The 25,496-nt window shown below is 41.1% G+C and overlaps 1 protein-coding gene across 2 annotated transcripts in view; it reads right to left on the bottom strand.

The window, feature by feature from the left end:
- LOC131033236 (DNA (cytosine-5)-methyltransferase CMT1) overlaps positions 1 to 25,496 on the bottom strand; it is a 192,154-nt gene that overhangs the window by 119,794 nt on the left and 46,864 nt on the right. For both annotated transcript variants that reach the window (XM_057964407.2, XM_057964408.2), the window contains exons 2-3: positions 3,885 to 3,937; positions 3,548 to 3,647 (exon numbers count right to left, since the gene is read on the bottom strand). In XM_057964407.2, coding sequence (XP_057820390.2) covers positions 3,548 to 3,647; positions 3,885 to 3,937 — 153 coding nt within the window. The remainder of the gene's footprint in view (positions 1 to 3,547; positions 3,648 to 3,884; positions 3,938 to 25,496) is intronic.

Raw genomic sequence — 25,496 nt, 5'->3', positions numbered from 1 at the left:
TCACAAGACTTGATAGTGAAGCACTTAATGACTTAAGAATAAAGAATTTATGCTTCTCATGCAAGGAGCCTTGCAACCTAGGACATAAGTGTGCAACAAAAGGGGAAGGCGAGTAAGATATAATACTATACAATAGAGGAATCATCATCAGACAAATCAGACCAGCAATCTGATTTAGATGAAAAAGAGGAAGAATAGTCCGTAGAAGAGCTTGGAAAGGGTAAGGACAATGATGGGAAACTTGCCCACCCTATGCATTTGAGGAGTAATAGGTGGACAGCGATTGACTGCTTTGATAGATACAAGTGCCACTCAAAATTTCATAGATTATGAACTTGTTGCATGCAGGGGACTTCAGACATAGGAGGTAGATGGTTTTAGGGTGATGGTTGCAGATAGTTTTACTATTACTTGCACTAAGATGATTCCGTAGTCGAGTATACAATTGGGGAACTATGAAGTCAAGGATAGCTTCCATGTGGCGAGCATTGCAGATATAGATGCAATTTTGGGGACACGGTGGTTGTGATCACTAAGTGAGATCACAGTTAATTTGATCAAAGGGTAGGAATGTGGTCTTGAGGGATTTTCGATGGAGGGCCATGTATAGTGTATTTCCAACTCATGGAGAGGCTTTTCAAGTATGATCAAGTAGAGTGGGCAACAAAGTGTATTATTATGCCCACAGTTCTAGAGGAATGGTGAAGCCTAATGTTCATACAACTTGGAATTTGTTGATTGAAAATTGCAGTGTGTAGTTAGATTGAACTTGTCTAAAAGCTTAACTTCAATTGCTTTATGCTCATTGTTCATGATGTTGGTGTGCACAAGTGATATGAAAATCATTCGCTTATCCGTAGTTGTTTCCTCATGGTGAAGCAAAGATTGGTTTGGTTGCACCGAGTCAACCATCATTTCTTGCATTGTTAGTAGTATAAGCTTTCTTAACCCTTTCCTTTTGTCCTTTAGTTTCTAAGTCACGAAGATTCCACATTCCAGTCATGTTCAAAGTGCAAGTCCCTTTGTGATTGACAACAAGATCACATCACACACTGAAGTCTATCCAAAGCATAAAGTTGATTGTTCGCAATGTAAACCTTGGAGTTGTCTCCTTTGATCACATCGTATAGCATATGAGGTTTCTTTGTTCAAGAGAGGATAGAGCACTTGGTATTTTATTTTGTTTTCAAGGTGTCTTAAAAAACACATCGACATATATTTCCTATATATTGGTCGACTCATAAGATAATGTTCAGACTTTGGTGAAGCGAATTCATATTCTTTAACGCTTCTACTAATTGGAGGTCGTGAGAAGCTTGAATGATTTCTAGGTGTTACCTTTGCATATTTACCTTGCAAATAAGAATCGTTATCTGGCGTGAGACTCCATTCTTTTTCTGGCATGTGTAGAGAGTCATTCTTTTGTGTTGGGAGTTCCTTCTTGGGCAATGACACCTACCTCAGTGGAAAGAGCTTATTGTGGAAAGCTCAAAGCGTGAGAAAACTCCATATTATTGACCATGCCTTCTTTCTGCTGAATCATACATGTTCATCCCAGTTCGTGGGCTATTCTTATCAACCTACCACTCAATTCAGACATGAGGTTTGGAATGTGTGAGTCTTTCTGTGTAATGTCACTACTCCTTTCATCTTTGCCGATCAATGTTTTTGGGTTCATGCTGCATAACAACTCATTTCCTCATCACTTGGCTCAATCTCCTTCGCAAAAACCAAAGTGTTTCATTTAGCCAGTAAGCTGTCTCATCTCTGCATTACATCTAGAACTCTTTCTGTAGAATGAGTTTTCTATTTGCAAGGTCGGGCCTAATTCCTTTTCGCATGACCTATATATTCGTGAATGTTTCATTAACTGTATTTGCCCATTCTTTCATGAATGTTTACTAAAAGATAATCAACAAAACAATTCATGGAACTTGCTATCAAAGCATAAGGCGTTAAATAAAGAGAAAGAAAGGTCAGGCATTTGGAAAGCCAGAAATAAGACAAAAGTATTGAACTTTCTCTTTGGGAGCAGACACAGCTTAAATTTCAGCAGTTTACAATAATCGAAGGGTGCTCAATACTAATGGCATGAGTTTCATATTACAATGCCATGTTCAAACAAGTATTATGGACTTGGGTTCTTAAATGTTGGTGTGTGATATTATATGGCAAAGACTACCCAATTCTTCTGGCACAAACTTTGATCTTGAGAGGAGCTTCTATAATTATTGTGGAAAATCCATATTACGTCTCGCATGATTTTAATACTTGGTGAGGTTTATCTTGTAGAAGCAAATTTGAGAATATACAGTTGCTAGCTCTTCTTACCATAACGTGGTGATCTTGAGAGGAGCTTCTGTAATTATTGTGGAAAATCCATATTACGTCTCGCATGAATTTAATACTTGGTGAGGTTTATCTTGTAGAAGCAAATTTGAGAATATATAGTTGCTAGCTCTTCTTACCATAATGCGGCCTTGGAAAGGTCAGGCTTGAAGTTTATTGCAAATGCAGGTTTCTTGGTTGGTTTTATTTGCAATTTGGATGCACTCTCCTTCAGCGTAGGTTCCTTGACAGTTTGAGCATTTGCCAACAGCATTTCTTTCCAAAAAGGAGGATCATTATACTTGGGCGCAGCCACAGAACAATTTAGAGTTTATTTTTCAACAAGCGGGTGCTTTCTCTCGTTGCTGAGCCAAGTTGATGTATGGAAAGTGAAACAATGCCAAATGCATAGTGCTTTCTCAAATTTATCCTTAATGTTGCTGATTGTTGGGAAATATTAAGAAAACATGTCAAACATATAAATCTGAAACCATTCAGTCAGCAATAAAAGTTAATGCATAGCAGCAAGGTGTGTTATTTTGACAAAAATTTCAAGTGCATATTAAGTAGGGATATTACACAAGTTAATTTAATTGATTGGCAGGATTTACAACACTTTATTTTTTTCATTTACTCTATTGTTGGTTAACTATAGCATGAAGATCTAACTTGGTTTAGGGATCATTCTGTGTGCTCCAAGATATGAAATTGATTAGAATATTCAAAGATTTAATAGCAATAGGGAATCCAAATAAAAAACAAAGTAACCTTACACTATAACAAGCACAAAGGAGCAATGCACAAATAGGCATCTGTCACAAACCTTGATTTAACACATACAAGGAAAACAAATATTTAGATGTCAAGACTTATATTGCAATGTTTATGAATCCAAAAACTTCTACCAGTCTTAGGAGCTCCAGCCAAAAGCATTCAGGTCACTTTGTAAAGGGAGGAAGAAGAAAGAAAACATATGAGTAACATTGTGTATATCCAAAGAGCATACAAAACACTTAGATACATCTTTCATGAGACAATTCAGTATTAAACAGGGCATGCCAACAATTCCATACCTTAGGGAAGCAAAGCCTCAAAACTCATGCTTGATCCATAATGGCACAATGAATCCATCCTAGAACTTTTTTGTTCAATAAAAATCACTAGGAATATTAAAAGACAAAAATTACAAAGATGCAATGGGGGCTAATTTTAAACCTACATTAAGATGAACACAATCTCCAAGTTCATAAATAATTCCGTCCACATCTGCCATTGTATAGTGAGCGATGCATTCAGCAACCACTTTATCTTCCTTTCCTCTGTTTTCAGGTCAAGTTTTATTAAGTCATAACATAGCTCCAACATCATGCAACTATAATATATTGAAGCTGCAATATTTTTCAATCCAAGCCCTAAAATATTCTCAAGAAAGATATTCCTTCAAAGAATGCCAAAAATCTCAACAAGCTCATACACTCAGGCAAAAATACTATTTATAGCAGCAATATTTGACCAATTTATAGATATGAAACCCCATTGTTTAGGATAGTTCATACCTTTCTCTTGAAATTCCATCATCAGTCTGGTTCATAGGCCTTGTACACTTTCCCTGCAATATTTGAGGAAGAAAATTAAGCTAAACATGTCAATGAAAAAATAACAATAATAAAAACATCTTCTCTTTTGCTGATCTTTTATCTTTTCAACTGGATCTTTGTAGCCCATGGTGTTGATAAAGGAAACTTCATCACATGATTGAAATCGACAATTAATTCAGTCAATTATGATGTAGACAAGCGAAATCATTCTCTGTGGTACTTAACACTAAGAATCTTCTACCTTGAAAATAATATGTAAATTTCTTTTATAACTTGTTTATAATTTTGAACACGGATTCCAAATGGATAAAGTTAAGTAAGATGAGTCAGCTAACAGTCAATAATCTGTTCCCTTTAAGACACGTGAGCTCTAATAAATTCCTAAGGCCTAAACTTGGAAGAAAGCATCTTAACCAAAGTTGTGCAGAAAATTAACGCCAAAATGGAAACAAAAGTCATCTGAGTGACCCCGCCAATTGGGGGGCTGATGTCCCCACGGAAAACAATTATCAATGACTATTTTGGAAGCTGTGGAAAAAATCCTTCAAATAATTTTTTCTATGGCCAAAAATATTTTATCACACAAATAATAGCAGAATGACAAGACTAAGACAAGCTGAAGACAGTCGGAACATGTGTAGTTGGCATTGTTTCCTTGTTGAGCTAAAGATTAGACAGTTGGATGCATGTAGAGAGTGTGTTTAAGTTGCCGAGCTGGTTTACAGGTGTTGGAGTGTTGCTGTTGCAAAATGTTCTGAGAGACATTGTGGCAAATCATTTATAACAATATGAGAAGATAGTGGCTTGAGAGGCTTATATCACATTCTCCCTGGATTTTTCACCCACCTTAAGTTTCTATAATGTATATCAGTCTTGTTCATGTTTGTTGAATTTCTATACATTTCAGCATTAAAAAATCTCAATTTAGAACACTAGACACCATTTTCATTAAGCAATTTGTAACAAGCCAATTATGTAGCAAGTCCTTAAGATCTGTGTTAATGAATAAGTTATGGAGTATACATAATTATTATGCATGTCAATTCTTCTTGCAAATATTCCTATATCATTCTACAGTTTTCTCATTGATTAGTTTAGTTCTTATATGAATTATGAATCTAGAAATTTGTACCTTTATCTTAAGTCAATATGTTAAAAAACAAGACTTTCAAAAAACTTGGACAAATGTGAAAGTGCAATCTGCACATATGATGTGAGCATACCTTATGAAGCCCCCTTGGTTCACAAGTTCTGAGTGTAACTTGCATTTTTTGCAATCAAGGTTCTCAACTCCATGAGAAACTAGATCATGGTATCCCGAGGGATTATCATTGATCAAACCCAAATTAGGTTAAACGTTTGTGGTATCTTGGTATCCAAGTCAATTAAGCCTAGCTTTGTAAATTAGATCCATCATGACCTACCTTATGTAACAGAGGAGGCCTATGTGTGTTATAATCATCCAGGCTGTTACACCTTACTGAACATCCCTTTGTCAACAGAGGTTATTTAAGATTTTGAAGTTGTACGGCTCTTCAAGAGTTTCCTCAATGTCATATTACCTCATGAGACATTGTAAAGCCTTGTAATCATTTCCTTGTAATCAAATACTTTTTGTAAAATTTTGGGTGATCTAAAAAGTTCCTTTGTAAAGATGCTCTTTCATTAAAGTCGAGTTGTGAAGAAAATATAATTCGTAAAAGTGTAATTAGTGTGACTAGTGCTCCTTCCAATTAACTTACCCTTTTTCCTTCTACATGCTAAATCACTTCTGGTGCATACTTTATCTCCATCAAAAGTTCCTAACAAAATGAAATCAGTAAAAAGGCATGCCTAGAAAATGCTTTCTATAATACCCCCTTTCAAATAATTACTCAAGCATGTTACTTCTGTGATTTTCTTCCATACAACAATAGGACAAAAACAAGAGTACCGAATAGCAGCAATAATAAATTATATGATGAAATCCTCAAATCTGACAATATTTATTGCAGCTGCTGGAAAAAGATTAGAAATGTTAACATACTCAATTGAACAACAACTATAAACAATTTTCTGAATATTTAAATTAGCAAACCCTCAAATGATAACTTTAGAATATTTTAATGCCCAAAATATCCACTCCCATGTGTCATATCATTGGGCAGATCAGATGATGGCCAACTCGACGCCACCTAACAGCAATCCCAATCGCCCAAAACTATTTGTATGGCCAGCCACAAAAGGGTACGGACAGGTCTAGAAAAAGTACAGCCAGCAAATAAGAGGCTCAAATAGCATAAAACTTTGTAATCTCTGTCAAATCTGCCTTTCTCAAATCTGCTCTAGATAATCTCTATGCAAACCAGAATTTCGTGACTCGCCATGAAACTTGGCCAATCACGAGCCGAGTGACCCTGGGCGAGTCCTGGGGGGCTCTCTGTGACTTGCCATGACTCGGCGAGTCACGGGAGTGACCTTGGGTGAGTTTTGGCCGAGTCATGGCGAGTCACAGGGTTCGGTGACTCGGCTCGGACCCGGTGAGTCCCGAGTCCAAGGACTTGGCCAACAGCAGCCACCGAAAATATAAAAAAAAACACATTAAAAAATAGTTTTAGTTGCTTTTTTTTTCATTTATATTTGATTCTAAGTTGTAAAAGGCATCTCATTTCATTCTATTGAAAAAATAGGAGGAGAAGAGTGAGTTGTGAGGAAAAAGAAGAGAGCATAGTAGGGCAACCAGCAAGGAGGAGGAGTAAAATTTCTTCAACAAATCACATTGGGGCAGTGTAATACCTGCATTTGGTGCATCAAAAGCTTGTTAGAGAGGATTGGAAAGAGGTTGCATTTCATTTCAACCTTCTTATAAAAGGTAAGATTGATTTTTTATTTTTTTTTGGTGTTTAATAAGCAAAATTTACATTTTCTTTTTTAACATTTGTAATATGTATTCATTTCTTTCAAAGAAATCAGCAAACTCTACCATGTAGATTGTTTTTGTTTTCTCAAAACTTAAAGAAATCAGCAAACCCTACAATGTACATTTTTTATTTTAAATGTTTGAAAAAAAAAATGTACGTTGTAGGGTTTTCTGTTTTTTTATGTTTTGAAATGAAAAAAACAATCTATATGGTAGGTTTTCTGATTTCTTTGAAAAAAAATGAATACAAATTCTATTACATTGATTTTTGTATCAAAATCAAAACATTGCTATTACATTTTTTTTTGTATTAATTTATAATTTAACAATGCACAAATATTTTTTTTTTTGTAATTGCGTCTTATTCCAACAACCTTCAACTTTTGAAAACAATGTCTAGTTCCACTCCTCCTCGTAGAACAATCCCAGGTAGAAAAGATCCAGCTTGGAAATATACTAAACCGTTTCTCAGGCAAAAAAGAGGAGGCAAAATGTAAATTTTTCAAAACAATCTTTCATGGAGGCATAAATAGATTGAAATACCACCTTGCCAACATACATGGCCATGATGTAGAGCCTTGCACACTAGCACTTCTTGAGGTTGTTTGTGAGTGCCAAGTGTTATTAGAGACATTTGAGACTCGAAAATAAATAAAGAAGAGGCAAAGGGAGGAGTTGGCTCAAACTAGCATTAGTTGTGTTGGAGAGGCTTCTTCCATGCCTCCATATCGTCCTAGTGCGAGTGCGAGTGCTAGTGCTAGTGCTAGTGCTAGTGCTTCTGTTGCCGGTAGTGCCAGTGCGAGTATTAGTGCAAGCATTGGTCCTAGAATTCGTAAATCTAGGATGGATTCATATTTTGAGCCACGCACTACTCCTGGTGCCCAACCTTCACTTGAGAGCATAGGTTGGAACAAAGAGGTACACGACAAGGTTAAAGGTGCAATTGGAAGATTTTGGTTTTATTGCAATATTTCATTCTTCGCAGCTAGGTAATTCCTTTTAGTTTTTATTTGATTGTTTTAAGTTTTTAAGATTTTAATATTTTTAGTTTGTTTTGTAATTTATTTGTGATAGGTATCTCCTTATTGGCAGAGCATGGTTGATGCCATCGCTATTTGTGGGGCGGGTTTCAAAGCCCCTTCTGATTCCAAGTTAAGTGGCCCAATTTTGACAAACCGGTGAGAGATATGGAAGAAGGGTCGCACCATCATGACCAATGGTTGGACTGATAGGAGAAATCAAACGCTCCTAAATTGTGGTGTTTCTTCTGCAGGTGATTGAATAACTTGAATTTTATTTAATGATTCGTATTTTATTTTTGATTTAAGATTTATTGAATGATCATTGATCATTGATTTTGCTTTGTTTTCAAATTTCGGGTGGCACCATGTTCATGAAGTCCATTGATGCTTCCGCACATTCTAAAAATGCCACTTACCTATGTGAGGTTATAGAGGAGGTCATATATGAAGTGGGTGAGGAGAATGTAGTACAAGTGGTGACCAATAATGCAGCAAATTATGTTGGTGCAGGTAAACTTTTGATGGAGAGGCACCCATCTATATTTTGGTCTCCATGTGCCACCCATTGCATTGACTGCATGGATCAGGACATTGGTAAGATCGCATGGATCAAGACGTGTACAGAAGGCAAAAAATATTTGCAAATTTGTATACAATCATGCATGGGTCCTTAACTTAATGAGGCAATACACGGGGCAGAAGGAGTTGGCTCGTCCTGGAATCACTAGATTTGCCACTAACTTCATCACACTGCAATCCTTGATTCAGAGTAAGGCAGCTTTGAGACGTATGTTTGTTGGTGAGGAGTGGACTTCCTCATCCTATGCTACGAGTGTTGCAGGAGTTGATGCCGCAGATTGCATTTCTGATGGGCCAGGCTTTTGGACCCCTTGTGCTGAGATTGTGAAGGTAAAATATTTAAGCATTCTACATTATGTTTTAAGTTTTAAGTTTTTATTTTTATTCGTATTTTTCTTTTATTTGCTTATTTTCATTCACAATTTCACACTTACATTAACTGATATTAGATATTGTTTCACAATATTTGTAGTTCATTGAGCCCTTGGTAGTTCTCCTACGTGTTGCTGACGGGGAGAAGCCCGCAATGGGCTACATATACGAGGGCATGGATAGGGCCAAGGAGGGCATCGGATTTGCCTATGAAGGGGATGAGAGTAAGTATTGTCCCATTTGGGATATCATTGATAGGAGATGGCAGACCCAGCTTCACAAGCCCCTTCATGCAGTTGCTTATTACCTCAATCTGGCATTCCATTTCTGCCTTGATTTCAAGGCGGATGAGGAGGTTCTTAGTGGGCTCTACTCAGTGATAGAGCGAATGTCGCCTGGTCATAGCAGTAGTATAACCTAGGAGCTAGAGGCCTTTTCTAATGTAGAAGGGGAGGTCTTCTCTCGTCAGCTTTGCAAAGAAAATCGGACAAAAATGCAGCCAAGTAAATGTATATTTTAAGAAATTAAGAGTATAATTTTAATTATATGTTATTCAATTTATTATTAATTATTAATGAGGCTGATTTTTTTTCCTTTATCTCATCTTAGATAGGTGGTGGCAAATGTTTGGTCCTAAAACACCAAATCTTCAACGGATAGCCATTCGTATTTTGAGGCAGCCATGCAGTGCTTCCGGTTGTGAGCGCAATTGGAGTATGTTTGAGCACATACACTCCAAGAGGCACAATAGACTGTCTGTGGAGAGGTTGAATGATCTAGTCTTTGTTCATTACAACCTCCATCTTAGACAAAAACAGGTTATGGACCACGACACCACCCCGATCACGCTAGAGGAGGTTGATCAAGAATCTGAGTGGATCAGTGAGGCTATAGATCCTATCTTTAGTGATGAGGACTTAGATTGGATCAACCAGGTAGATAGAGAGGCTGAGGCTGTAGCCATGGCAGAGGAGGAGGTTAGAGCACGAGCAGAGCCAGAGCCAAACATAGCTGATGTTGGTGAGGGTAGAATGGAGTCACGGACAGAGAGTATGGTTGTTGACGCATACAAGACCTACCTTAGATGCCTTCGTAGGAAGGACCCAGGCTCCTCTGAGCCATGAACTTGTAGTTGTTTTACTTTTGATATATGTGTGGACCTGGAACATTTGAATTTTGATGTCATGGATTTCATATTCCATGAATTTTGTAATATTTTTAAATTTGACACTATTTATATATCTATGGTTATTGGTAGCTATTTCTTTCAGCTACAATTTGCATTTATACTAATGTGATCGATGTATACTTGTGTATGTGATCAAATTAGCTTCTATTTGATGATGTTATTGTGTATTTAAGGTTTGTTTAATAAAGGGTGCATGAAACAAGTTTTAAATCCTTAAAAATCGCTAAATTTCTTGGGTTTTTCACTTTGCCAAGTCCTGTCGAAACCTGGCCGATCTGAGTCTTGAGTCCCGAGTTGAGTCACCCTTGTCGAGTTCATGTTGAGTCCGAGCCTCATTTCTATGATGCAAACTATAGATATCAACCAACAATGAAGTCCAGTTGTGATCTATGTATGAAACCACCAAATAATCTTTCAAATTGAATCTTCCAACAACGTAGAAGACGTTCCTTGAAAAAGATTTCGCCCTCACAAAGCCACAAGATGAACAAGTTCAACCAGCAAGAGAAATCTCCAAAATATCAATCCAAGCATACAAAAATGAGCTCTCAAACTTGCCTATATAGACCCTCCAAAAGCCACGCCCAGCCAAGGAGTCTTTTGTTTTGAATTTGATTTTAAATCCTTATGTCTCCCCAAAAGTGGAGCTCATCCCAAAAAAGCCCCCTTTATTAAATATTTGCACTTCACTTTAATACTCAATTAAATAAATTAAAATAATGATATAGTTAGACATTTAATTTAACTTTCCACCATTTATGGGGTTAGACTGGTTGATTTGTTTGCCAAGGTGAGATAGGACATCAATGGCAACCCCCTAACAAGGGGTGGGTGAAGATTAACTTCGACAATGTAGCCAAGGGTAATCCAAGATTAGCAAGGGCAAGATGTGTCATTAGAGACAATGAAGGGAAGATTTTGAGAATGGTGGGTAGGAAGATTGGCAAAGTGACTAACAATGAAGCTAAATTACAAGCAGCGTTATTGGGATTGATGGTAAGCAGAAAATTGGGTTTACTAAAAATCTACCTAGAAGGTGATTCACAGATAGTTATCAACGTGATTAGAATAGGTAACACTACGAATTGGAAGTTAGGAAGATGGGTAAGGCAAATAGGGGAAATCCTAGCATTGTTTCAAAACTTTATTATTTCCCATATTTTCCATGAGGGAAACGAAATGGCTGGTGAGGTGGCAAAGACAGCAATTGACATAACATCGTACAAGGTGGAGGTGACGTCAAGGATTGAATGGCATGAATTATACCATCATACCGAGAGGGTGTAAGTCATCTCACACAATTGATCACATTCGACAAGATGGTTGACACCACAACCGAGGTGTTCATTTAATGAATGCAGATGCCAACCTACTTAACAATTATGATGACTAGTCCTTAAATAGGCAAACAACTGGGAGCACCGTGTTGTAACAAACGTCTTCAGGCATGGATACTAGAATTTGTCTCAAAGCTAGGAAGCACCAAATGGCCTTCTTTGGGGATGTGTCTAAGTGTAGGTTAGTAGAGGGTTTTAAGACCCGAGTGGAGATAGTCTTGCATGTGGTGAGAATGGTGCTCACGGATGACTACCTAGGTGGCAAGAGTGGTATAGGGTCAATTTTGATATTGCTTCAATGTTTCTAGCTATGTTGCTAGATGCTAGGGAGTCTGAGAGTTCTGCGGAGGCCCTCATGGCCAAGCTGGTCTGGACAAAACAGCATGGAGGTTTGAAGAATTATCTACATGGAGCTATTTAGAGGCATGGCTTGGTCCCAAATGAGCGAATGCAACTAAAGTTTGACAAAGGCGATGATGACCCTTTGCAAGTACTAGCAGTGTGGGGCATGTGAATAGATGTGACCACAAGGCAAAACTAAGCACAGGTGGGTATTAATTTCCTGAAGGGTTGCGTGGAGGGAGTGGCAGTGGAGATGAAAAATGGACCTTCTCATTGGTGGATGAGGAGGGAATGATTGTGCCAAAGGAAGACAAGGATGCAACCAAGGGTCCAGTTGAGGATGCATGAATTGGGTGGTTGTTTGCGTTGCAAGGGTGTATAATAATATATCTAGGGTAGCATGTATACAGTTATGGTCTCTATCATTGGAGTCCTTTTGGATTTCTCTAATGTATATCATATAGGCTAGATGGCAGTCTCTAGGTGTGCCAATTTTGCAAATGTCTAAGCACCTTGGTATAGTGCAATTATACAACTTTCTCTACCCAACCTGGGGCTCTAGTTGTATCCTTTTTGAAAATTTAATATACACGTGTGGCCATGAAGCCCCACATTTACTTATCAAAAAAAAATATAGTTAATTAACTTTATAATTTAACATTATTAAAACTAAAAGCACTAGACTATATCAAATATCAAGATAACTGCATCCACCAACAAAACTGAAAATAGTAACATTGACAACTGGCTTACTCGGTGCCCAGATTGGAGTTACTAATATTGTATTGGGAAACAACCCAAAATCACTCCAAAAAGGGCGTTGTGCAAGTCTCAACCGTGTGAGCTCAATGAAACATCTATCACTGCTAGATCAGCTATCACCATGAGTCCCCTAATCCTAACTCATTAGCCTACGAGAAACCATTGAATAGGCTAATAGTCCATGTTGAAGTGCTTAGGAAGGCAACATCACATTAAGTGCAATATGATTGGTTGTCATACATATTTAGGAGGATCATAGTTTTTCATAATTCCATGATTCGAATCAAGATATTCGAAGAACAATACTTGGTGAGAAACTTGCAATATTGTGAAGAAATTATACAAATACAGTATGGAAAACTCATCAAAAAGATGTATGCCTCTTCAAAACTGCTTTATTAGCTTCAAAATTCAAATGTTTACACATTTGCATAGAATATCAAAGGTCGCCAAATCCTTGGATTTGAAATGGATAGATGGATGCAGACAAATTAACTAACAAAACTGAAAATTTCATTAAAGCTTGTTGATTTTGGTACACCAACTTGGCGGGGTCATAACTCCTAGTCTATTGAGCGAAATTAGAACTTCTTTGTATTGTTGGAAAGATCACCAAAAGAACTAGCTTGAATTTCTTGAAATTCAAGCTATGGCAACCATTCCAAAAAATCCATAGAATTCCTCGGGCCAAGTTCCACTCCAAAGGCCTCCAAAATTGCGATTAATTGAAACACAGAAAATACCAAAAAAGTAGATTTTTGATATTTTTCCATTTTTGACTCTACATACACCACCCAAGTGCTCCTAGATAGATACATACATAATCAAGTGTGGTGATTACTTTTGGAGGGCAACCACTACACTAACTTGGGGTTCTTTCTATGCCAAGGATATCGTACAAGATGAGTATGCTAAATAATTAATGAACTACGTTTTTGCATCAAATTTTATCATAGTAATTCAATTGTTGGTTATTATTCGACATAATTTTCGCAATTAGTAATTAGTCATACAAATCATTAATAAAAATAGTAATTTTTTTGTGGTGTTCCCTACCAAAAATAATATAAGATCTATAGTTGATTTCAATATTGTATGTTTGGAAAGTTGTGGTGCCATGACATTATAAAAATATTTTAAATTTCCAACAATAATATTTCTAATGATAATCTATGTAGTTCTCTACTAGAATTTTGTTAGGGGTCAATAACACATGTTAGTTTGTAGTTGGGATGGGTGTTTATGTTTGGTTATGTTTGAGTCGCCAAGAGGTTCCCGTGGGGTAGTTGGTAGTTAGTAGTTAGTGACGGTTGGCAACTTGGCCAACCGTCAAGTCTATATATGATTCGGATGGAACCTCGGTAAGGATGGTATTGTACTGGCATATTCTTGAGAGTTCAATAAAGATATCATTCTTCTGGTATAGCCGTTTGTTATTGTTACTTATGCTTTGATATATGAATGTTCTATTACATGAATAGTTGGTACGTGTGGGAAATCCTTGTTTATATGTGAGTTTACCAACCTCACATTAAGGACTAAACATTTTGGCGTCATTGCCTGAACGAACCTAGAGATAACCATGGCGACAAGCAGAAGGAATTAATGGGCCGACCATTCAACTAGCAATTAATTGTCGTGGGCAGCGACACACATGAAGAAAGTACCGTGGAGGAGGCACGAGAGGATCAGTTGACGATAGACTTGGTAGAGTTGTGGGACGTGTCAGTCAAGCAATACGTGCAAAGAGAGGCTCAGGAGAGAGTCGTCTCTGAAGGCACGATACGTGGTGAACTCATTGTCAGCACTCTCGTCTTTGACCTGCTCGGAAGCATTCCAAGGTTACTCGCCAAAAATCTGATTGCACTTCAAGACCGAAGGGAGGAAACGTCACGAGAACTTCACCGGCAACAAGTACTCCAAAGGTACGAAGAGCGGAACCGTAGGAAGAGGAGAGGGAGACAAGTCAACGTCGTACCTCTGGCACTTAATGCCCCTACGGCCAAACAAAGAGAAACATAGCAGAAGTCGGAGTGTGAGTCGGAGTCGTAGTCGGGAGAGGCAAAGGCTGTGTTCGTGGAAGGAGTTGGCGGAGGTCACCAAGAACCTGCCACTTCCAGACGTAGCGGAGGAAGATCTCACCGACCAGGCCCCACACTCGACGTCGAGTGAAGAAGACTCTGGAGCCCAATCGCAGAGCAACCCGTCAAAGTATTCTGAACAAGGAGAGGAAGTGGTATGGGTCTTGCACGAAGAGATCACCAATATTTTTGAAGCAACATTATCCGGCATTAGGGATTTGTCCTTGTCAGAGGAAACCAAAATAGGAGGGTCAAATCCAGAAACCCCGGGAAGGAGGGACTATAGGAGCAAGGGTGACCAAAGCCCTGCGGATAGGGGTCCAACCAGGTCAAGAGCATACGGTACCTTCCAGACACATAATACCTTCCGAGCATATAGTAACTTCCAAGCGCTACATAAAACCCTCCAGACAAAAACAATGGCACACACCTCGGAGAAACAAAAGCTTCCAAAATTCATGGGCGACGGGACGGAGGATCCCATACGACATTGTAAGACATGCGTGACCATTTGGGAGGCAAATGGCCAGGATGACCAGGATTACTGGTTGAAGGCATTTCCAGCCACTTTGCGAGGAATAGCAATTGACTGGTATACAGACCTGGATGTCTAGTATAAAATGTCATGGAACAATTTGAAGAAGGCTTTCCAAGAGGAGTTCAAACTCCTATGGGATGACAATGAAATCATGGCAGAGATTTAAAATACCAAGCAGGGAAAAAGCGAAAGTGTGCAGGCATATAACAGAAGGCTGAGGGAACTGCTCAACAAAATGGAGAACCAGCCGACTGATGGCCTCAAGAAGAGATGGTTTGTGGAAGGACCGGTACTGTCTCTCAGATAGAAGATGAAGGCGGTCCTTCTGCCCTTGTATGACGAAGCATACAACCGTGCCATGGATATTGAAAGTGAAAATAAGACATCCCGAGGGAAGTGTCAAGTGAGCGATGGTGACACTACGGATGAAGACAACGATGGGGAGTCCAAAACCATGCAAGCACTCCAAAGGGATATGATGAGGATGATGAAAGAACTAAAGGCTGACAAAGAAAGTGGCAAGGAAGGAAAGGAACTATGGTGCATCGACTGCAAGACAGAAGGGCACACTAAGGGGAGTTGCCCTCGAAAAGCCTTCTGTGACATTTGCCAAGTAATGGGACATTCCATTAAGGAATGCCCGTACAACTTGAAAGCACGGAGCACACAAGTGCTCTACGCCACCCGACCAAGTCACATCGCTAGTGACACCTCCGAAGTCAATAGCAAACTCTAACGCCTCTCCTGGAGGGTACCGAAACAACCGACAGGGTAACAGGCCCAATAATAACACGCTGAGGAGTAGAATTCAATCCGACACAAAAGGATGACCCATGATCGAATGCCGAAAATGCAACGAATGGGGTCACTTTGCGTGAGAATGTCAAAATAGAGATGACGCAGGAAGTTTGCTGTGCAAATGGTGCGGTCTGGGGAATCATGAGGACACAGAGTGTCCAAAGCAAAAAGGGGTGAATATGCTGGAGGTAGAAGAACCGGAGGAAGGCGTATTGGCAATCACAAGATTGCAAAACAAGAAAGCCATGTATCCTGACCCTCGCACGGAGAAGGGAAGACTCCAGGAAGCCAAGGCAGATATTGAGCAGGCGATGGGAGAAGAACGGGGGGCCTCACACCCGAGTGCCAGTACCCCACTCCGGTCAGGACCGGACAAAACTATCATTAAGCGGATGTTACAGACCACCATACCAGTACGGGTATCCGACCTTCTACAGACCATGCCGCAGTTGAGGATGGCCCTGACAAATGCAGTCAGTGACATCACCATCGGCCAGGAACACCGGACAGCGACAAAACCACCTAGTGCGGCTCCGGTGAAGGAACCTAGTACGGATGCCATGGACCCTATGCTGCTCACGGTAAGCATTGGACGGAAACCTGTCGTGGTGTAGATGGACATAATGGGACAGAAGCTTACAAACACCATTGTGGATGGCGGGTCTGGAGTCAACGTACCACAGGAAGAAACTTGGAGAGGTCTTGGCAAGCCTACTCTCTGGCCACCAACGTTCCATCTCGTCGGTGCGGGTCAGCACGACATCAAACCCCTCAGGACTCTCATGGCACAAAACGTGGTGATCAGGACACAACAATTCCTTCTGGACTTCGTAGTCATTCCACTGGAGAGAAAAGCATACGACACCCTCCTGGGAAGGACATGGTTGATCATGGCTAGAGCCAATCATAACTAGAAGAAGAATACACTCTCAATCGAGAGTGAAGGTCATAAGTATGTGATTGACCTGAGGAATCAGTCTGTCAGTGAAGAGCTTGCGTCGTCTGACTCGGACACGGACTCGGAGGACTCAAATAGATGGGAGTGGGGTTCTGAAGGAAACAGAGGAGGGAGGGAACCCAACGAAGGAGTGTTGGAACTGGACGGATGCTCTGAAGATGGAACTAGTTCATTGGCTGGACTCTTCCATTGGCAGATGGAGGACTACGAGGTCTTCCACCCAGAGTGCCACATGCTACAAATATGCGAGATTGAGGAATCAAGTGGCGGTATGGAAGAACACTCATTTCCCCTAGAGTACGGTATGTTCCAGGAGGGAATGGCACAGGTGGATGAAATGCTAGCCAACCAGTTTGAACGAGACAAATCCATCAAGTACGAGGAAAGGGATGTGAAAAAAATCAATCTAGGCAAGGAAGAGGACCCGCAAGTGATACTCGTAGGGGATGACTGGAACCCCGTACTGAAGGCGGCAACTTTCAGGATATTTCTGGAATACAAGGACGTCTTTGCTCGGACCTACAAGGACTTGAAGGGGGTACCACCAGAATTGTGTGTACATCGCATATCCCTCGTACCAAGAGCCCAACCCGTACGGAGGAGACCGTATAGGATGAACAAGAACTACGTGGCCAAGGTGAATGAGGAAATCAACAAAATGTTGGAGGTTGGGATCCTATTCAAAGTGAAAACCAGTGATTAGGTTTCCCCAATAGTCATTTCTCTCAGGAAGGAAGCTAATCAGATAAGGATATGCATGGACTTCAGGTATCTAAAAGCAGTAACAATCAAAGATCCATTCCCAATCCCATTCATTGACAGCATCCTAGAAGTAGTTGGGCATGAGATATACACATTTCTTGATGGGTTCTCAGGATACAATCAGATAAGTATTGCGAATGAAGATAAGCTAAAGACCACATTTGTGGTGGAGGAGGGGGTGTACGCCTACAATCACATGCCTTTCAGGCTATGTAATGCACCGACAACCTTCCAAAGAATAATTTTACACATTTTTGACAAAATGTCCGTAGGAAATTTTAGGGCATTCTTGGATGACTGGTTGATTTTCAGTGATCAGGACACCCACCTAAAGGCACTCGAAGAATGTATGGAGAGGTGCCGAAAAGCCAGGCTGGCTCTTAACCTGAGGAAGTGCAGGTTTATGGTAGCGCAAGGGAAGCTTCTCAGCCACATTGTTTGTAAAGAAGGTCTGAAGACAGACATAGATAAGATAGGAGTGATTGTCAACATGGAGAATCCAACGAATGTGACAGGGGTGAAGTCACTCTTGGGCCATGTTGGCTACTACCAGAGATTTATCAAAGGCTTTGCACAAGTCTCCTGACCCCTAGATAAGCTGACAATGAAGGGAGAGCCGTTTGTATGGGGTACAGAGCAGGAAGAAGCCTTCAAGGAATTGAAAGATCGGTTGGTAAGTGCAACAATACTTGTGTACCCGGATTGGAATAAGGAGTTCACGTGCACGTCGATGCCTCGAACTTTGCGATTGGTGCTACCATCACACAAGTAGGGACACAAGGACTGGATCATTTCGTTTTCTTCGCCAGCCAACTTTTGTCAAAGGTTGAACAAAACTACAGCACAATGGAGAGGGAGGCACTCGGGATGGTGTACGCGGTACAGAAGTTTCGCCACTACCTAATGACTACTCTGTCCACATTTTATGTGGACCATCAGGCACTAATGTATCTGGTAAATAAACCAATTATCCAGGGACAGGTAAGTAGATGGCTACTACTCCTGCAAGAATTCACCTTCATCATTATTGTACGGCCAGACAAGTCCCATGTGATAGCCGACCAACTATCAAGGATCAGATCAGGAGAACCGACCGAAGGGGTGAACGAGGACTTCCCAGATGCACACTTGTTCCAGATTGCAATACTACCATCGTGGTACGAGAAGATCGGCTGGTACCTCTCTACTTCCACATTCCCAAAGGAGATGCCCCCTGGGGAACAGCGGAAGCTAGCACTAAAGAGTAAGACCTTTCAGCTAATCAATGGTCTGTTATATAAAATGGGCCCCAACCAAATCCTGAGGAGATGTGTTATGGAGGAGGAAATCCCCAATATGTTGAAGGAAGCACATGACGGGTTAGCAGGCGGACACATGGGACCAAATGCAACTGCTAGGAAAGTACTTCTGGCCGGTCTGTGGTGGCCAACTCTACACACTGACGTCCGGGAGTGGGTGATTGGGTGCAACACTTGCCAACGTGCAGGAAAATCACTCAAGTGGGACTTCATGCCACTCTTTCCCTTGCAGCCACAGGAGCTATTCGAACGGTGGGGTCTGGACTTTGTGGGACCCTTGAAGCCGAGTAGCATGCACAAGGGCAAATATATTGTAGTGGCTACTGAATACCTCACCAAGTGGGCAGAAGCGAGAGCCTTGCCAGATAACACGGCTCTGAGTATGGCACAGATTGTCACGAGGTATGGGATACCCCTTCAAATCACCAGTGACAAGGGAGTGCACTTTGTCAACCAAATAATCTGTACCATGATCATAGAGTTCAAAATCTTTCACAAACTCTCTAGTCCATACTACCCCCGAGCTAAAGGATAGGTAGAAGCAACCAACAAGGTGTTGGTGTCAATAATTTACAAGTCGTGTGGGGTGAAGCAGGAAGACTGGGAGGAAAGGCTACCAGCCGTACTGTACCGCACAATCTACAAGGTCACCACAGAGCATACCCCGTTCCAGCTCATGTACGGGCAAGAGGCAGTGGTACCAGCCGAGTACACCGTACCTAGCCTCCGGGTGGCTATGGATAATAGACTCGGTGATGAAGAAAGCTTGAGTGCAAGGCTTGACAACCTAATGAAACTGGAAGAACGAAGGGTAATGGCACAATGGGCAACGGAGGTAGTGCAACGATGGTGGAAGTGCTGGCATGACAAGAACCTATGGTGGGTCAACTTCCGGGCGGGGCAATTAGTTTTGAAGTATAACGGTCGGAATGAACTCCGACCGGGGAAGTTTAAAGTTCGTTGGCTCGGACCCTATAAGATCAGAGAGGTCGGCAAGAACAGGGCGGTGAAGCTATCCACTTTGGATAACAATCCAATCAGGGACCCAGTGAATGGTTCAAAACTGAAAATCTGCAAAGAACGGAACAAATTGGTGATCGAGATCAACATGTTGGGATACGCTACAAAAGGGAATTGAACCATTGGCCAGAGCAAGGAAGTCGACGAAGACCTAGTGGTAAAAGCAGAGCCCTACCGGAGAGATGAAGAGTAGGCAAAGCCTTTTGCAGCCATGGAAGAGCAACTTGTGCCAAAGCAGGTGGAAGGTGTTGTGGTTCCCAGGAACTACAAGCACATCACAAACGCGTATTTTGGGGAGCCAGCTGTATGGGTACGGGTTTCAGGACATTGGAAGAAGCGGGCCCCATATGAAGGTCTTCGAGAAGGGTACGTAGCATACGATATCAATGAAGAGGTTGAAGCCCGAAGGAAAGACGAGAGTGCAAATAAAGAGGAGGAACCGGTAGACCTGGAGGCGAAACTTGACTTAGAGTAGTACGGGGCAACCCTAGGTCCCTGTTTAAAAATGGTGCTAAAAACAGAAGACTTGTTCATCATCGCCTCCCAGCCAGGCCAAGCGGAAGCCGAACCCAATTCATTATACCGGGTGATCCCTAACCCCACAGGACCATAGGAGGTTGACGAAGAAAAAGTAAAATGGTACCAACAGTACGGAGGCCGCTACATTGACGTGCGATATAAGGGGGTGGGACTCGCTCCGTTAGTTGACAAGATATGGGACGTGGAGTACGTGGGGTCGTGTTGTGCACAAGAATGCTATAGGAGGCTGCAGCATGTCTATATGTGGTTGCACGATTCAGAGATAAAGCTGAAGACCCAGAATGACCCCTCAGGAATGAAGAGGAGCAGAAGAGATGAGGACGCTGACCAAGGGTCAAACAAAAGGTGGAAGGAAGTCGGGACAAGTGGCGAGGGAAGAGCAAGGAAGAAATATAGTACCCGAACAACAAGGAGGAAACTAAGGGGGTAGAAAGATTATTCAGCAGCATTGGTGGAGGCAATAAGCTACCCCGTGGATCACAAAGGGCCATCTAAACGATGCAACCTAACCCCGAGATACCTTGGTAAACAAAAGGTACGAAGAATCACATTTAAAAAGTGTTATCAAATAAAAGAATTAAAACAATTGATAAGAGACGAGATATTAAAAATAGGAAGAGAAAAGTATATGGAGGAGATAAAAAGGCGAGGGTTGGCAAGTATTAAAAAAGTAAAGTGTAAGGCAAAAAGGCAAAAGTAGGGAAATGAGTAAGGAAAAAATACGATTGATAAAAAGGCAATTATTTTATAAAAAGTTGATAAAATACTTATGCCTAACCCTAACCCTGACAAAAGATTATAAAAACCCCCCAAAAGACCTTTTGTACACATTTCAAGAGGGGAGTCAGAGTCGGGGAAGCAGACTTGATAGCAGGACAAAACCGGGAAAGGGAAGGAAAATTTCCATCCAGCCACAGGAGAAGTTGAATCCGTACAATGCAAGTGAAGAAGAAGAAATACCGTACAGTGTACGATCAACACGTACGGTCGGCACACAAGCACAGAGCAAGGCAAGGAGTCTGTACGACATAGTCCATTCATTCGACTTGTACGACATACAACACAAACGACCATGCTACAGGTACAACAACCAAAGGCGAAGGTCGTACGACAACCAAGAGTAACCCATACGGAACACAGGAGGAATACCGTACGGTCAAGGAAATAGTATATAAAAAACTCGAAGGCATCAGCTTGGAAATCTGTGTCGTCCGTACGGTGTTAGGCACAAAGTTTAAACAAATTGTGGAGGTTGTACGGCCAGAGGAAAGAAGTGTACGATACACTGTACCAGCAACAACGAGCACGATGGTCCATACAAATTGGCGGAGCACACTTACAAACTGTTATAATAATGCTCAAGGATGGGAAAAAGACAAGAAAACAAGGCAAAGCAGCTGCAGTGCAACCATGACCACTACAAACCCAGCCAGCAGCAAGAAGGCCAAAAGTGCAAAAGGATCCAGAGGGAATCATTGCAAAGAATGTAGCCTTTGAGAGGTGATTAGAAGCGAATGTCGTACTTGGTGGGAGGAAACTTCCCCCGACCATGTGATAAAGGACTCCCTTAGAAAAGCTCAAGTAGACCATGCCATCCAGATGTTGACATTCAACATTAAGGATTTTGAGCTGGTGCTACGGACTATGGTATCCAGATACAACCGCTAGGAAAGGGCTTCCATCATCCAGTTCCAAGGCTGCACGGTACGACTTTCCTTCAAGGCGGAAGATTTCAGGAGGGTATTTGTGTAATGTCCCTACTAGTTAGAGACCACTGTCCTGCAAAACAAATTGTTAGAGATACAACAAATATACATATATATAGCTAATCTAATTTGCAATAAAACTTGAATTACTTAATTAATGCTAATCTCAATTCTTATTTAATAAAAAGGATACAAGTGCAGTATTGGGACATGTCCTTAGGAGGTTGTGAAACTCGCCTTCTTGGAACCCATCTCATCTAGGAAATCGAAGGTTAATTCGATTCCTGTCTTGGATGTAATTTCTTACACCCAAGCCATCCAAGAAATCGAAGGTTAATTCGATTCCTATCTTGGGTGTAATTTCTTACACCCAAGCCATCCAAGGAATGACCATATGTCAATTCCTTGCCTTGGATGATGCATCTCATCATCCAAGTCTACCAGAGGGGACCGGCTAGATCCGTCTCTTCTTGGATGAACTTAGTCAACCAAGCCATATGTATGCATATAGACATTCAGTATATACTGCCTACCAGGGATTATCATAATCCCTCCATTAGGCTAAGGGAGTTTCCTCCTTAAGCCTCCATCATATAATCACATTTATATTACATTTTCATAATTGATTACTACTTTCCATTCACATTTACATATTCCTAACTCGAAATGTATTCCATAACATATATTCAAAAAATGTCCATTATCAAATATTCACATTTATTAATTTATATTCCTAACTATTCATTGATATGTATTTCTTAACATATGTCTATACATATTCATTAACATATGTATTAAACTGTTCATTACTATATTCATATATGTATTAGACTGTTCATTACTATATTCATTAATATATGTATTAAACTGTTCATTACTATATTCATTAATATATGTATTAAAGTATTCATTATTCATCAACATATGTAATATCATGTTCATTATATATATTTATTAATATTCATCAACATATGTAATATCATGTTCATTATGTATATTTATTAACATATATAATAAAATATTCATACAAACTTACCTGTAACCTGCCGTCGTAGCTTTCTGACCTTCCTTTCTTACCACGTAGCAGCCTTTCTATCCTCTTCGGTACCCCCTGGTCTTGTGGTTTTATGGGTTTTATACCCATGGAGGGGGATAGACGTGACCCTCCACGGGGTCCCTTCCGTGGGAAGGGGTGTGACGGGTCGCAGCCTAGGCTGCGGCTACCGTCACACCACTTCCCTTCCGAGGGAAAGGGTGTGACGGTAGTCGCAGCCTATGTTGCGGCTTCCGTCCCACCACTTCCCGCGAGGGGGGAGGGAGGGGTCCACATGACCTTCCCGTAAACCATTGCCTATTTTAATATATCTACATAATTTTCCCAACTTTAAAATATAATAATTTATTCCCCTCTCTAATATATTTAAATATATTAATGTACTTCCCCATCTTAAAATATAATAATTTATTCCTTGTAAATAATATATTAATATTATTTAATATTTTAATTCCATCATTTTGATAATTGTCTTACATCATTTTAATTCCATAATATATTAATATATTACATCATTTTAATAATTGTCTTTTAATTTATTATATCATTGTAAGGCTTACATCGGATAGTGAGGTAGGGTTATCACAATTTGGTATACCTGAGAAGGGGGCATCTACAACGAAACCAACCAAGAAGCTCACCAAGGAGAAGAAAAAGTGGCTACTGGACTTGGTATGCAGAGATGACATCATGGAAGAGCAATGGAAGAGTGCCTGGTCTGACAATAGGGGATTAAAGCATGCGTTTATCGCACCAGGGGAATGGAGAATGTTGATGGACTTGGTAAAAAGTCGCCTCACAGGAGCTAGCCGTGCATCCAACATAGCCGTTTGGATGATAGGGTTAATGAATGGGATTAAGTGTGGCAAAGTGTACAACTGGGGGCAACTTTTGGCGGAAAGAATTCATGATTTTCTCAAGTTGGAACACAAGACATTTTACATGTGCCACCATGCCATCAGCCTATTTTTGGATGTTGTACACTTGCAAGTACCGCTAGAAATGTGGGGGACTTTCGAACTGAGCGGAAGGGTGGAACCTAATAAGCCAACCATGTATTATTATGCCCATCTGGACACACTTGGTGACACCGCGCAGCCGGCAAAGAGAAGGAAGCTGGATGTGTCCGTAGAGGTTGAAGATGACAGCAGTACTGAAGATTCTGAGGAAGAGGCCAAAGAGACTAAGGACCAGGAAAGTGGCAATGAGGGGTTCCGTATGGCACCACACACAGCAGGAGAGGATGAAGGGGAAGCGGAATCGCAGCAACAGGAAGAGGAGGAAGAGGAAGAGCAGCATGGAGGGCTACGGGCACAGTGGAAGAGCTCGCAGATGAAATTTACACCCTAAAAATTATCCTCTTAAGCACACTTGGTACCACAGGAAGCACTTACAGTAGCCAGTCTAGTCGGGGATGTACGACCAGTAGGGGTGCTCTTCTGAAAAAATCAATGAAGGAGAACCACTGGCACAATGGCGGGTGTCACTACCACAGATCAGTTTAGTTGTACTTGAGTCGCAGGTTGTACCATCCACAGAACGTACCAGTATAGCAGACCGGACAGTGGCAGAGGAAGTCATACAACATAGTCCGAATAAAATAGCATAGGTCGTGGCACTTACAGTAGCCAGTCCAGTCGGGGATGTATGACCAGTAGGGGTGTTGTTCCAGAAAATCAATGAAGGAGAACCACTGGCACAACAGCGGGTGTCACTGTCGTAGATCAATTTAGTTGTACTTGAGTCGCAAGTTGTACCAGCTGCGAAACATACCAGTATGGCAGACCGGACGGTGGTAGAGGAAGCCATACAACATAGTCTGAATAAAATAGCTAAGGTCGTACCAAGGGAAGAAGAGGTAGTCGTATAGGGAATTGGTACTAGTATGGCAGGTTCGGGTATTGGCACATCAGGTACTAGTACAATAGATACTAGTACGGTACTAACAGAGAAAGATGAGTCAGGGGATGTACCGATGACGAGAGATGGTTTGGAGGAGTTGGCAGTACTGGAGACACTGACGAATGAGGATATAGATGCATCATTGTACGGGTTGCTAGGGCAGTTTGCACGCACACCTCACCCTCCCCCTCCCCTTCACCACACGCCATGGTCGTTGGACCGAACCAGACACAAGACAGAATTAACCCTATCACAAATAAGGATGAGATGATGTCTATTGAGGAGAAGAATAGAGCAACAGGGAGTGGTGGGCAGAGCCCGAAGATCATCAATGTTGGGGAAAGCGGGCCGGAAGGACTACTGGCAAGACTTCACCTCACTCCACGAGACCTTAGCGATCCAGCAGGCTTG

This window comes from Cryptomeria japonica, chromosome 10, assembly GCF_030272615.1.
Source record: "Cryptomeria japonica chromosome 10, Sugi_1.0, whole genome shotgun sequence".
Taxonomy (NCBI): domain Eukaryota; kingdom Viridiplantae; phylum Streptophyta; class Pinopsida; order Cupressales; family Cupressaceae; genus Cryptomeria; species Cryptomeria japonica.
The sequence above is the reverse complement of the archived record's forward strand: the minus strand, read 5'-3'. Positions and strand labels throughout refer to the sequence as shown.